The following is a 13,083-nucleotide window of genomic DNA, read 5'->3' as shown; positions in this document are numbered from 1 at the left end:
CACCCACCTCTTGTAACCACCTGATTCTCTGTATCTGTAATTCTGTTTCTGTTTTTGTTTGTTCATATGTTTTATTTTCTAGATTCCACTTATAAGTGAGATCATATGATATTTTTCTTTCTCTGACTTATTTCACTTAGCATAATGCCCTCTAGGTCTGTCCGTGTTGTTGCAAATGGCAAGATTTCGTTCTTTTTTATGGGTAACATTCCACTGTATATATGTACTGCATTTTCATTCATCTATGGATGGGCACTTGGGTTGCTTCCGCATCTTGGTGGTTGTAAATAATGCTGCAGTGAGAATAGGTGTGCATATGTTTTTTCTAATTAGTGTTTTTGTTTTCTTTGGATAAATACCCAGGAGTGGAATTGCTGGATCAGATGTTAGTTCTGTTTTTAATCTTTTGAGGAATCTCAATACTGTTTTCCATAGTGGCTACACCAATTTACATTCCCACTAACAGTACACAAGTGTTCCTTTTTCTCCACATCATCACCAGCACTTGTTATTTGTGGTCTTTTCTTTATGATAGCCATTCTGACAGGTGTGAGGGGATATCTCATTGTGGTTTTGATTTGCAGTTCCTTAATTAGTGATATTGAGCATCTTTTCATGTGCCTGTTGGCCATCTGTTTGTCGTCTTTGGAAAAATGTCTGTTCAGCTCTTCTGCCAGTTTTCTAATTGGATTGTTTCTTGGTGTTGAGTTGTATGAGTTTTTTGTATATTTTGGATATTGACCCCTTATCAGATATATTGTTTGCAAATATCTTCCCCCATTCAGTAGGTGGCCTTTTCATTTTGTTGGTAGTTTCCTTCACTGTACAAAAGCTTTTTAGTTGGATGTAGTCCCATTTGTTTATTGTTGCTTTTGTTTCCCGTGCCTGAGACATACCCAAAAGAGTATTACTAAGACCAGTGTCAAAGAGTGTCCTGCCTATATTTTTTCCTAGAAGTCTTATGGTTTCATATCTTACGTTTAAGTCTTTAATCCGTTTTGAATTTATTTTTGTGTATGTGTTGAGAGAGTAGTCCAATTTTCCCAACACCATTTATTGAAGAGGCTATCTTTTCCCCATTGTATATTCTTGCCTCCTTTGTTGTAGTATAATTGCCCATATAACTATGGGTTCATTTTTGGGCTCTCTATTCTGTTTCATTGACTTGTCTGTTTTTGTGCCAGTACCATACTGTTTTGATGACTGCAGCTTTTTTAGTATAGCTTGAAATCAGGGAGCGTGATACCTCCAGCACCAACTCATTGTTGAATGATCTGACTAAGCCCTTTCTTGAGGGAACTCCAGACTGTCAGGAACTAGTTTTCTTTCCTTGGATTGGTCATTTTCCTCAGAGAGTTCTGTCTTCTACCTGGAAGGTATAAGCTGGCTGCATTTTTGAGAGCACAGGGAGAAGGAAGCCAAAGGTATCATTCCTCTCTTAGAGAAGATTTACACTTAATTCTCTTGTTGCCAGTATCTCTGCTCTCTGCTGTGCATGGAGCCCACAGTTCCTTTAGTTTAACCTCCCCAGAGAGTAAACCTCCTGTATTCTGATAGGGTAGGGAGGGTGGTTATACACTTTTGTGGGTAGGGGAATGGGAGAGTAGAGGCAACTGCTTCTACTTTTAATGTAAATCTTGTTTATAGTCTCTCTTATACTCTTCCTTTATATCAAGATTAATTCCAGATGAAACAAAGATTTACATGTTTTTAAAAATAATGAAACCTTAAAGAAACAAGAAAGTTAGGCATTAAAAAAAATAATCTCATAGTGGAAAAGGCATAAACATGCCACAAAACCTAAAAGCCATAAACAAAGAGTGATAATATAAGTAAAAATTAAAGATTTCTGCATAGTATAAAGCAAAACAAAAACCATTGTTAAAAGACAAATAACAAACTTATAAGTACCCAGTACCCCTGAAAGTCTACCTAACACTGAGTGCCCCCTCACTGAACTTCCAGGTCTTGGGACCACTCTGGTCCAATAGCACTGTCATCTCCTGCCTGTACTATTGTAGTAACTTCTTGAAAGTTTTTTCTACGTCTACTTTGGCTTCCTTTAGTCTGTTCACCATTCCATCAGAACAACTAAGGGTTCTGTTCAAAACACTGATCTGATCCTGTCACTACTCCTTGCTTTAAAGTCCTTTAGTGGTTTCCTGTTGTTCTTGTGATAGAAACAAAACTAATAAAGCCTACACAGCCCTGCACTGTCTGGCCCCCATCTGCCTTTCTTCATTTCCTACCACACTCTTCCTTTGGGCTCTGCACAAGAGGCTCACTGATTTTATTTTGGCTTGAGGATTGGCCCTGTTTCTCCAGCAGAGGCCTTTGCACATGGTGTTTTCTTTTCCTGGAATGTTCTTCCTTCCCTCCATGTTTAGTTAACTCCTGATCATCCTTTACATCTCAGTGAAGCATCACTTTATCTGACTTTTCTGATCAGGTCTGATTTTACTGTTGTAAGCAGTACAACAGTACTGCTTTTCCTTTCCCCTTATCACAGCTGCATTTGTACCTTTATCTTTGTGATTATTTGAGTAATGATTATTTTTACCCAGAGACTGTAAGATTCTATAAGAGTAGGAACAATGTCTGTTTTTGTTCATCATTTGTAGTGTATAACATAATGCTTACAATAGAGTTTGGCACATAGTTGCAGCTCAGTGGATGGCTGGATAAACAAATAACTAAATGAATTAATATGTATCCCTTCAGGCTTTACAGACCTAGTCTTTTGGAAATCCTGCTTACTGTTAATAGGAGGAAGCTTGAAGCCCTCTGTAGGAGTGGTTTCCATTTTTATTTACTGTTCTTTTTCTCTGTAGGTTGCTGATCAACTCTGTGCCAAGTATAGCAAGGAATATGGCAAGTTATGTAGGACCAACCAGATTGGAACTGTGAATGACCGGGTAATGAACATAATTGTTAAACATGAAGCAATGGGTGGGGTGGGGGCAGGTTATTTTTATTGCCTGCAGTGAGTCTAGTGGGTACCACTGTAATGTAGGGTTAATCTGGGATTGCACATTTCATAGTAAGAGAGAGAAGAACGCTGTCTGGCAGTGCAGTCAGCTCCTTACCCCTGTCCTACACTTCTGATTGTGAAGCTTTCCGTCATCCTGTGTCATTCCTGATTTTGTATCCTATCCTTTGTGCCACTTGTGATTTATGCAGGTAGAAGTGAGGTGGGGAGAAGGGTAGATGATTTCAAATGTGGAAGGCAGCAATATCAGTCTTTGAGGCATATGTAACCAGAGAATGTGAGAGATACATGGGTCTTGTGCTTTGTGATTGAAAAAAGTAATTTAACTGGTTGGAGCTTCCTTTTTTCCTCTCAATTTGAAATGTGAGGAACAAAGTTTAAAATTGATACAGGTTAGGCTTAGGCTGGTTGATGCATATGCATCTTAACCCTGGATCTTTTACTTACAGCTAATGCACAAACTGAGTGTGGAGGCCCCACCCAAAATCCTGGTGGAGAGATACCTGATTGAAATTGCCAAGAACTACAATGTGCCCTATGAGCCTGACTCTGTGGTCATGGTACGTTTAGAGTCTTTTAGAATACAAAGGAAAATGAGTCTCTCGATACCACTGTTTTTGAAAAATAACCATTTTCTTTGCACTCAAGTTTGCATGTGGGAGTTTAAGCCTTTGTCCAGTTAATGCCTCTGGGGTAACAATAAATATGCCTGCATCTCTGAGTATTTAGGGATCAGATGAGATGAATGACTGAAAACACTTCGAAAAGGTACAAACTTTGATACAAATATAAAGTGGCATTATTGCTACTTTTCAGTGAAGTTCAAGGAATTGAGAGGCCCCTGTGGGTAGCAAGAAAAGCCCCAAGACCCAGAACAGATCCTGAAACATCTGTTGTGTGCCTGCCATGTGCCCCAGAAAGCTGAGAATACAGAAAATATATAAACAAGGTCCCTGTCCTAAAGAGGCTTACAGTGAAAGAAGGGCAGATATGCAAATAGTAAATCAGCAGTTAATGTTGACCGGGTATAGTATATGCTTTGGTGTGCTGCTCAGACAACCCTCCCCCTGCCTGAAATACTCAAACACTTCGGGACAGAAGCATTTATTCCGCCAGCTTTTTTTTTTTTTTTTTTTTAATAAATAAATTTATTTTTGGCTGCATTGGGTCTTCGTTGCGGTACGTGGGCTTCTCATTGCAGTGGCGGAACATGGGCTCTAGGTGCACGGGCTTTAGTAGTTGTGGCGCGCAGGCTTAGTTGCCCCGCGGCATGTGGGATCTTCCTGGACCAGGGCTTGAACCCGTGTCCCCTGCCCTGGCAGGCAGATTCTTAACCACTGCGCCACCAGGGAAGCCCCTCTCCCACCTCTTGAGAGTATTGATGACTGGTGGCTAACGCAGCTGAGTGTCCCTCCAGCAATGGCCCTCAGAGGAGAGCTTCCTTACCCAGGGTCTTTCCTGGGGGCAGCTTGTATTTGGTAACTGGTCACTGCAGGGGATTAAAGACTCTGCCCCTTTGTCCCCAGTTGGGAGCACCTGCTGTAGGCCCATCCTAGCTCCAGAACTCCCTGGGGGATTAGCTGACCCCCCCCCCCCCCCCCCCCCCCGTTGTGAATGCACGGCAGCCCACCTTTTTCCTTTGCCCAGCCCTGCTTCCTTCATGACCCCACAGGTGTCTATCCCAAGAGACCTCTCCAGTAAACTTCCATCACGCTAATCTCCATCTCAGAGTCAGCTTCCTGGGGAACCTAGCTGGTGACAGGGCCTAATGATATGGGTTTCTCTCTTTTTCTTAGGCAGAAGCTCCTCCTGGAGTAGATACAGACCTTATTGATGTTGGATTCACAGATGATGTGAAGAAAGGGGGCCCTGGAAGAGGAGGTGGGGGCGGATTCACAGCACCAGCTGGTGGACCTGATGGAACAGTGCCAATGCCCATGCCCATGCCATCTCCAAACACTCCTTTCTCATACCCTCTTCCAAAGGGACCAGTAAGTACACATACAAATAAATATGGATATAAGCTCTAGAAAATGTTACAGAAGATGACAAGTTGGCTCTGTGAATACACTCAGGAATTGTAGGTTATCAAGAGGATTTAGCAGTAAGAATATTTGGTATTAGTTTATTGATCATATTGTGGAAAAAATAGCATTGGGATTTGGAGAAAGTCTTTTGGTTCACCTGTAGGTAATGAAGTGGGAAAATCTAGAGAGATGGTACTAGAAAAACTCTTCATGTAGGTTTCTTGAACCTTTGGGACTTGTAGGTATACTAGTAGCTTTTTCCAAAAATGAATAACCAATACTTACTACCAGGTCTACCTCCTTTGTAGACAAGAAGATGAAAGTCATTGCTAGTAAGAAAGTCTGGGGACTTCCCTGGCGGTCCAGTGGTTAAGAGTCCATGCTTCCACTGCATGGGGCGTGGGTTCGATCCCTGGTCAGGGAACTAAGATCCCACGTGTTGTGCAGTGCAGTCGTCTCCTCTCCCCCCAAAAAGAAAGTCTGGTAAGAAGCTTCCCTTGTAGACACTGAGGCAATTTAGTAATTTGAAGAATAGCCTTTGGGTACAGATCTTTAAAAATCTGGATTCCTCCTGATCACATGTGGTCCTTTTAGGCACCTTTTTTTCTTTTGGGGCTCTTGAATACATGTATTAAATATATATCTTGAATATATATATATGTATTCAATGTGAATATATTCACATTGAGAAAATAGTTGTATACACACACATATTTATTTCTCCCTTCCCATTTACACACTTCAGAAATTGCATATCAGGGGCAATGTCTCTGATGTTGCCTTTCTCCTCTTGCAGTCGGATTTCAATGGATTGCCAATGGGAAATTATCAGGCCTTTCCCAATATTCATCCACCTCAGATACCAGCAACTCCCCCATCGTATGAATCTGTAAGTGCCTGAGCCTCTTTTATAAGCAGCAGGAGAGTGAATCCCATGAAGAGAGAGCAAAATAATGGCCACAGGGAAGGCAAAGTTTTGATCACTCCTAGTACTGGCATTGCTCTATGCTTTGGATTCTTATGTTGCTTTAATATTACCCTGGAAACGGGGAGTGGTGGTGGTGGTGGTGGTGGCAGCATCCTTGGTGGCAATGCTTTGTCTGCAGTTAAGAAATGCAGGAAGGAGCTGCAGATCCTGGAAAGTTCTGGTAGGGCACTTGATCAGACTTTTTTTTAGACTAGGCAGAGAATCATATTGAGCTGGTACAGTCTTGGTGCCAGAATATAATAATTAAAATACCAGTTTTATAAATTCTCAACACTGTGTAAAGGAATAAGAACCAGATTTTTGTCTTAAACAGATAAGTGTCTAGTAAATTTCAGCCTATAGCATTAATTTTATATTTTAGTCTTATAGTTAAAGCTTGCTATTATTGCTAATATGGTAATGATACCTTGAACTGTAGGTGGTTGTTAACAGTTTTGGTTCAGAATTAGATGACTTTTCTGCCAGCCTTGTTTCCTCATCTAGGGAGATGGCCCTGTTCCTGAGCTTGCTTAGTGTTCTTTCCTTTGGTTTTTACATTGGGCCTGAATTTTTATGTTTTGGTTTTGCACGCATTGAAGCATTGCCCACAACTGTTTCTAGGGATGAGGTAGAAGATCTTTGTTAGTATTTGAGGACTTGGTTCTTGAAGATGAATGCGGTGGTTTAGAATGCTTTCTCTCTGCCTGGAAGGTGAAGGTATCAGATTAAAGAGAGATGTTATGGTGTGGTAAGAATTTTCTTTTCCTCTGCTTGGCAGTTATGAGTTCAACATGGTATCTCTCTGGTTGGAAGAAGATCAGGAAAGCAGTACAGGGGGCGGAGGGGCAGTTTCTTTGGAGCAGTTTCTGTTGCTTTTGCTGAGCAGCTTAGCTTTTGCGACACACATGGGCTTATACCATTACTTTCACCAGTGATGCCATTGCTTTCTCCTCTGGTCATGTGATCTTTGTGTTTCAGGTTGATGACATTAATGCTGATAAGAATGTCTCTTCTGCACAGATCGTTGGTGAGTCAGAAACCCTCTTGAGAGTTTCTCAGTACTGAACCCTTCGCTGTTTTCTCATCACTGTTCCTCCCTCAGATTGTTTTTATGCTTGTGGCATTCTACCCACATGCCCCGTTCTCTCCCCAAATGCAGTATGCTGGAAACAGAACTCAGGATTTCCCACTTCCAAAAAGAAAAGATCTTTCCTGGCTCCAAAGAATCTCCCAAGTTCCCTGTTTCTGTTAGTGGTATCATTATTCCTTTTCATCTTGTAGTTTTCAGTCATCCTCAAGTTCTGTATGTTCCTGCCGCTTCCACTTCCACTGTGCCTGGAAATACCAAAATTTTTTTAAAATTTGGGCATTAAAGAGGGGGAAACAGGCATAAATCATAAGTGTATAGCTCAGTGACTTTTCACAAAGCAAGCATGCTCATGTAGCCATTCACTGAAAACTTAAAACACTACCAGCACTCCAGAAACCCAGAGGGGAATATTTTTTAAAATTGGGGCAGTTTCATTGAGGTATAATTTACATACAAAAAATACACAGAAGTGTATATTGTGATGAGTTTCGATGTGTATCTCCACACACATACATTATGTAACCGCCACCTCAGTAAAGATTCAAAACATTTCTGTCACCCCAGAAAGTTACCTTGTGTTCCTTTCTAGTCAGTTCCATCCCAGAGGCAAGCACTGTTCTTATTTTCTAAAACTATGGTTTAGGTTGCCTATTCTAGAACTTAGATATAAATGGAAACATACAGTAAGTAGGTAGAGAGGGCGATGATTTTAACTTGTAAGATATAAAACGGAAGACGGAGGACTAAAAATACAGATCACATTCTATTACATCAAACGGTATGGATGTTAACATTCCGTAGAAAATTTTTTTCCCATAAGCCTTAAAGAGTAGCTCATCCCAGTAGAATTCTAGTAGCATTCCTTGGACTTTCCTATTATGGGAGTAGACCTTTGTGAAAGGGGACAGTCTGTTTAAATGAATGCTCTGTACCTAAGCCCCATGCACCACACTTTGACTTTCCCTTAAACTTTTTTCTCACTGTAGGAAAGTAAAACATATATTCAACCATAATTAGAAAATGTAGCTGTTAATTGTCCTGAGAATTTTTATTGACCTTTAGAATTAAATAATAATTATTTTTTAAAAAACAATGTTTTCTCCAGTATTTTGTTTATTTTATTGTTTCTGCCAGGGGGGATTGTGGGGTTTGAGGATCTGAGCCACTGGCGTTTTTAACACTGTGCTCCTTACTCTAATTTAATTAGGTCCTGGACCCAAGCCAGAAGCTTCTGCAAAGCCCCCTTCCAGACCCATGGATACCTATGACAACTTTGTACTGCCAGAATTGCCATCTGTGCCAGACACACTACCAACTGCATCTGCTGGTGCCAACACCTCAGCCTCTGAAGACATTGACTTTGATGATCTTTCCCGGAGATTTGAAGAGTTGAAAAAGAAAACATAGGCTTCCTAAACCAGGCAAGGTCCAAATTCTGGGAATTGAGACTGAGCAGTTTCTCCTTGTAACAAAGAATCTCCATGAAATTCTGCTTCATCTGTTAACCATCACTGAGTACACTCTTCCTCTGGGCTCTCTTCCTGCTCTGACACACTCTGCTGCTTTCCGGTTCTCCACTGCTCCTGAGAGACTAACAACTGGAGATTGTGAGGTTGGAGCAGCTGGCTTCTGGCAGCCTTGCTTGTCCGTTTCCTGTCAGTGTGATCCCATTTCTCTCCTTCCTGTCCCACCATCCCTCCACAGGGGAGTGCGAAGGGGAGAGCTGTCAACGATGGCCGGATGGTGGAGGAGAGTACTTCATGAAGTGTCTCAGCTCTGTGCTGAGGTTCTAGACTTAGAAACAAACCCCTCCGTACAGAGGGATTGGTGGTGAGTGAGATTCAAGGCCAAGTTGTGTATTTTCTCACTCTAACAAGAATGGGAGAGAGAGAAAATGGCTCAGGAAGCCATTGTAACAATTCTTAGAAGCTGGGTCTTCTCATTGACAGATACACTACTCCTTGCTGCAGGGCACTGTTCCACCTGGATCCAGTTGCAAACTTTGGAAAGTTGAAGGCCTCTTAGTTCTACTGGATTCTCAGGGAGCCCTCTGTGGCCTTTTGCTTTGAGTGCTGTGTTTCCCTTTTAATAGAGGGCAGCACTGTATATAAATTCCTGTTTTTCCCCATGGCATGTTCTGTTGGGTTGCATTACTGGCCACATACTGGGCAGAAGTCACCATTCAAGCTAAGGTGGGCTTCCAGTAGCCTTAATAGAAATATTCAAGTCTCTGGAGTAGTGAGCTGGAAAGCCTACAGGTGAAGAGGGGTTCCTGTTTTCATTTGAAAACGTTATGATCAAGAGAACCTTTAAAAACTTATCTCAGATAAATTTTTGGTGCCCGTGTGGCTGTAGGTGTTTTGCTCCTTCCCTTGACGGATGAGACTCTTACTGTTTTGCCCCCTAGCTAAGGCCGTCCTTCCCCACAAGGATGGCTTTGGGATCAGAAGATACGACTTTGGCTTCTGTGCGGTGTATCTGTACACACTTGTTTCAAGCAACTTTAATGTTTTTGATTGATTTGTATGTCATGGCTCAGTAGCTGCTAATAAAGTTAAAAATTCTGTGCCCCGCTTTCTCCATTGTTTTGGTCGAATGACGAGGGGCAAGATTTTAGTGACAAGTATTTAAGCAAGTGACCCATACTGGGCACAAGCCAGACCTTATTGGCTCCCTGGGGAGTAAGGGGCCCATTTCGATCTCAGTATTTAAGCCCAGATAGTTACCTGTGAGTTGGCTTGGTTACTTCTCTGTGACAGGGCTCCCCCTTAGCCACATCTCATGCTTGTATCTTCAGTTAAAGTTGCAGTGAGCTTACTTCTGACTCATATTTCCCACAGTCCTCCTGGAACATGAATGATGTTACGTGGGGTTTGTTTGGCAGCAGAGCTGGTTTATCCTGCACCACTCCTGCAGTGTTAACCCTCTGATAGTACCAAGTTCCATAAACAGAAGAACCTGCAGCCAAGGGGGATTTTGATTCTTCACTGACTAACAAAATTAACTATGTATATTATAAACATCTATAATTTTCTAAAGTACACCACGCAACGATCAGTGTTAATATACTAAGAAGTAATAAGCCAAGTGAGGAGGTAACAGGATTAATTTCTTGAAACTTCATTTGTCAGTGGCCATTGCTGTTACAGCTGTTCGCTTACTTACATGTGTTCTGGTGCTGCTGTTTTCCTGACAAACTTGAGAGCTTCAGTAGCAGCATATCCGCCAGTGCAGCTTCTGTCTGAGTCTGTTGGAAGACAAAGAGAGAAAAGCAAGGAAATCGAAATTGCTGCTAATGGTGGAGGAAAAAAGTACCAAAGATATATTTTTAAAAAAGTAGATACAAAGTGTAAAGATACTGTTTCCTTTAATGGTTTACCGTCAGGCCTTGGAGTGTTTCTGCTACTTAACAGTGGAGGGCCAGCTATTTATAGGACAGTGGATGTAGAACATAATGTACTTTTGGTAAATTGGGTTTCCTAGGAAAATGGTTGGCAGAGCTGTGGAGACTAATAAAGGGAGTATGCTGATACTGTGCGTTACGTCAGTCTGTAATCTTAAGAGCAGCTAAAATTGAGCTTTTCCAGTGATAAAATCATGATACGGTTTATATTTCAGTTACTGAGTCAGAGTTACTTACCTTAAAGGACTTTCTTTCTTTACCAAAGGCCATTAAAATGGCAGAAACAAAAAGGTTAATGATCTCAAGTACCATCAAAACGACACTGGTGAGGAGGATAAGAAAGGAGCCCAGGACTGGGTTTAAAGCAATAACCTGGAAAGACAATAGGACACTTCGAGTTTAAACACTGACAGTTTAATATCTACTTTAAAAATGTAAGATATATGCTAACATTTGGGATATATTCACATAAGGAAACATATCTGGTGGAAACTAGAAAAACAAAAATATTAAAAAGAATACTTTTGAGTGGACAGAAAAGCAAGAGTGACTGACTCTAAGAGTGTAAATAATTGTGCCTTCAGGGCTTTCACAAGAAGAAAACAGGTGAGTTGTAATGGAATTATAAGTGACTCAAAGCCCTTGTGAGTTGTTGGCAATTCCAGAAAATATTTCTAAACATGGAAGCTTCAAGGAATAGCAAAAGTGTGTTGAAAGAATAGATACCAGCAATGATAATGAAAGCTGTCTCTGCCATTCCAAGCACTTTCTACTCTGAACTTAGGACCATTCCAATACAGTTTAAAAGGTTAGCCATAGAAAACTGGCTTTTAATGCTTTTTTTTAGATTTTTTTTTAATCGTTATCTTTAAAAGTATAATTACTGAGTTTTGCCATTCTTGCCTTTTCAGCACAAAGAGATCTTTCTCAAATGTAGGGCTTACTAGAATGGTTTCCAGTAAAATTTGGTTTCCAAATTCTTTAATTTAGGTGTTCCTTTTAAAAATGATTATTTTCCTTTGGTATTGGCTCATTCATTATTGCCACTGGGCACTGTTTTAAAAAAAAAACACCCAACAACTTAGAGGATGAATACTTGCAATAAATACTATTGTGATGGAAATCTCTGTGACAGAGATATTGTAATGGCTGCCAGCTTATATCTACTTATTTTAAAAGAGCTTAATCATAACTCCAGGTCAACCAAACAGTTTGGGCAAACACTGAGTTTGTGATGCAAGACTCTTCCCAGTAAGTATACTCCATTTTCCCTTTTAAGTCAAAAAGTAGGTGTTAGCAAAAGTTTATTATGATTGTTACTTCTTTAAGAGCTTTAGTATATAGTGTTCCAGGGGTGAGGACTTCATTCCCTAGTGATTGGGGCTGGAACCACAACAAAACATCCCACCCAAAATAGCAGTTATGTTAATCTTTCCTAGATTTTAGGAAGGTGGTGGTAACTTTGCACGTTAGAAACTATGTTAATTTACCCATTTTAATTAGTAACCTTTGATTTCTAGAGTATCAGAATGATGAGCTTTGATGAAAATCTTGCCAGTTTCACTAATTTGAATTGCAGTTTTTTTCTTATCAAATCTATATATGCTAGTGTTTGGGACCCAAAACCTCACCTCAGTTTCCTACTTTTATTTTTTATGTTGAACAGAAAGGGATTTGTGTAGGTAGTTCCTGGGAGAAAATAACAGCCTCTCTGAAATTACTATTTATAAACAGAAATAACTGCAGTTCTTTCTGGAATTGTACCTCCCTAATTTTTCTTTTTTAAGCCACTTCCAATTGTACCCTTCAAAGGGCCGTTGAGAAAGCAGCAGAAATCATGTTAATCTGGCCAGGAATGAGAACACAAGTTCAGGCCCAGTGTCTTTGGCAGTAAGATTAAGGATAGAAGAAGTGAGAAAGGTGGGACTATATGTGCTTAGGAAAGGAAGGATTTCTGAAGGTAACAGCCACTCAAAAGCTATACAGTATCTATAGGTAATATCATAAAATAATGGCAAAGGAACTAAGTTTCTCCCTTTTCCAGTATGCAGTGGGGCTGCTTTTATAAGCAATTCTCCTCTTGTTTGATATATTAAACCAAATAGAATTCTGCAGGGAAAGAGGAAGAGGGTTTTTACCTCCTTGTGATGAGAGATTCCCATCAGGAGACCAAGAGCAGTCACTGCTGAACTGAGAAAAGTTCGGTAGTCAGAGATGCTCCATCCAAACAGCAGGTTAAACTGAAAAAGAATAGTCAGATGGGGGTGGAGAGCAGTAGAGGGGACTGCACTTCTTTGGGTCCTGAGGTGCTTGATAATGGTGAGGTCAAGGTAGAACCAATGGAATGGAATTAAGGAAGTTCCTTAGTGGCCATGCAAATTGCTATGCCTAAAAACTACACAGAATTCTTCTGTAATTACAGTGTTTTCATATAAATTTGACTTTCATATAGTTCATCCTGTGAACTGTTATCCCCATTTTAGAGATGAAACAAATGTCTTGAGTTTATCATACTGCTAGTTAAGTATGGACCTACACAACTAAAACCAGCTCCACTGTCTTCTCCAAAACTCTGTGCCAACTTGAACTGATGGTTTTCCATTTAGT

The 13,083-nt window shown here is 40.6% G+C and overlaps 2 protein-coding genes across 8 annotated transcripts in view; one reads left to right on the top strand and one right to left on the bottom strand.

Moving 5' to 3' along the window:
- IST1 (IST1 factor associated with ESCRT-III) overlaps positions 1-9,639 on the top strand; it is a 36,183-nt gene extending 26,544 nt beyond the window's left edge. For 5 of the 7 annotated variants that reach the window (XM_082439161.1, XM_082439160.1, XM_082439159.1 and 2 more), the window contains 6 exons: positions 2,832-2,915; positions 3,439-3,549; positions 4,786-4,980; positions 5,813-5,905; positions 6,962-7,010; positions 8,281-9,639. In XM_082439161.1, the coding sequence (XP_082295287.1) occupies positions 2,832-2,915; positions 3,439-3,549; positions 4,786-4,980; positions 5,813-5,905; positions 6,962-7,010; positions 8,281-8,480 (732 nt within the window). In that variant the 3' untranslated portion in view covers positions 8,481-9,639. The remainder of the gene's footprint in view (positions 1-2,831; positions 2,916-3,438; positions 3,550-4,785; positions 4,981-5,812; positions 5,906-6,961; positions 7,011-8,280) is intronic. The other 2 variants (XM_082439165.1, XM_082439164.1) reach the window with 2 other exon arrangements.
- Positions 9,320-13,083, bottom strand: part of PKD1L3 (polycystin 1 like 3, transient receptor potential channel interacting) — a 44,932-nt gene continuing 41,168 nt past the window's right edge. Inside the window, 4 exon segments of the mRNA XM_082437103.1 lie at positions 9,320-10,031; positions 10,239-10,320; positions 10,714-10,848; positions 12,615-12,838. Coding sequence (XP_082293229.1) covers positions 9,871-10,031; positions 10,239-10,320; positions 10,714-10,848; positions 12,615-12,838 — 602 coding nt within the window. The 3' untranslated portion in view covers positions 9,320-9,870.

The sequence above is a fragment of the Balaenoptera physalus genome (genome assembly GCF_965194825.1).
Source record: "Balaenoptera physalus genome assembly, chromosome: 19".
Classification (NCBI taxonomy): domain Eukaryota; kingdom Metazoa; phylum Chordata; class Mammalia; order Artiodactyla; family Balaenopteridae; genus Balaenoptera; species Balaenoptera physalus.
This window is presented reverse-complemented; position numbering and strand designations above follow the sequence as displayed.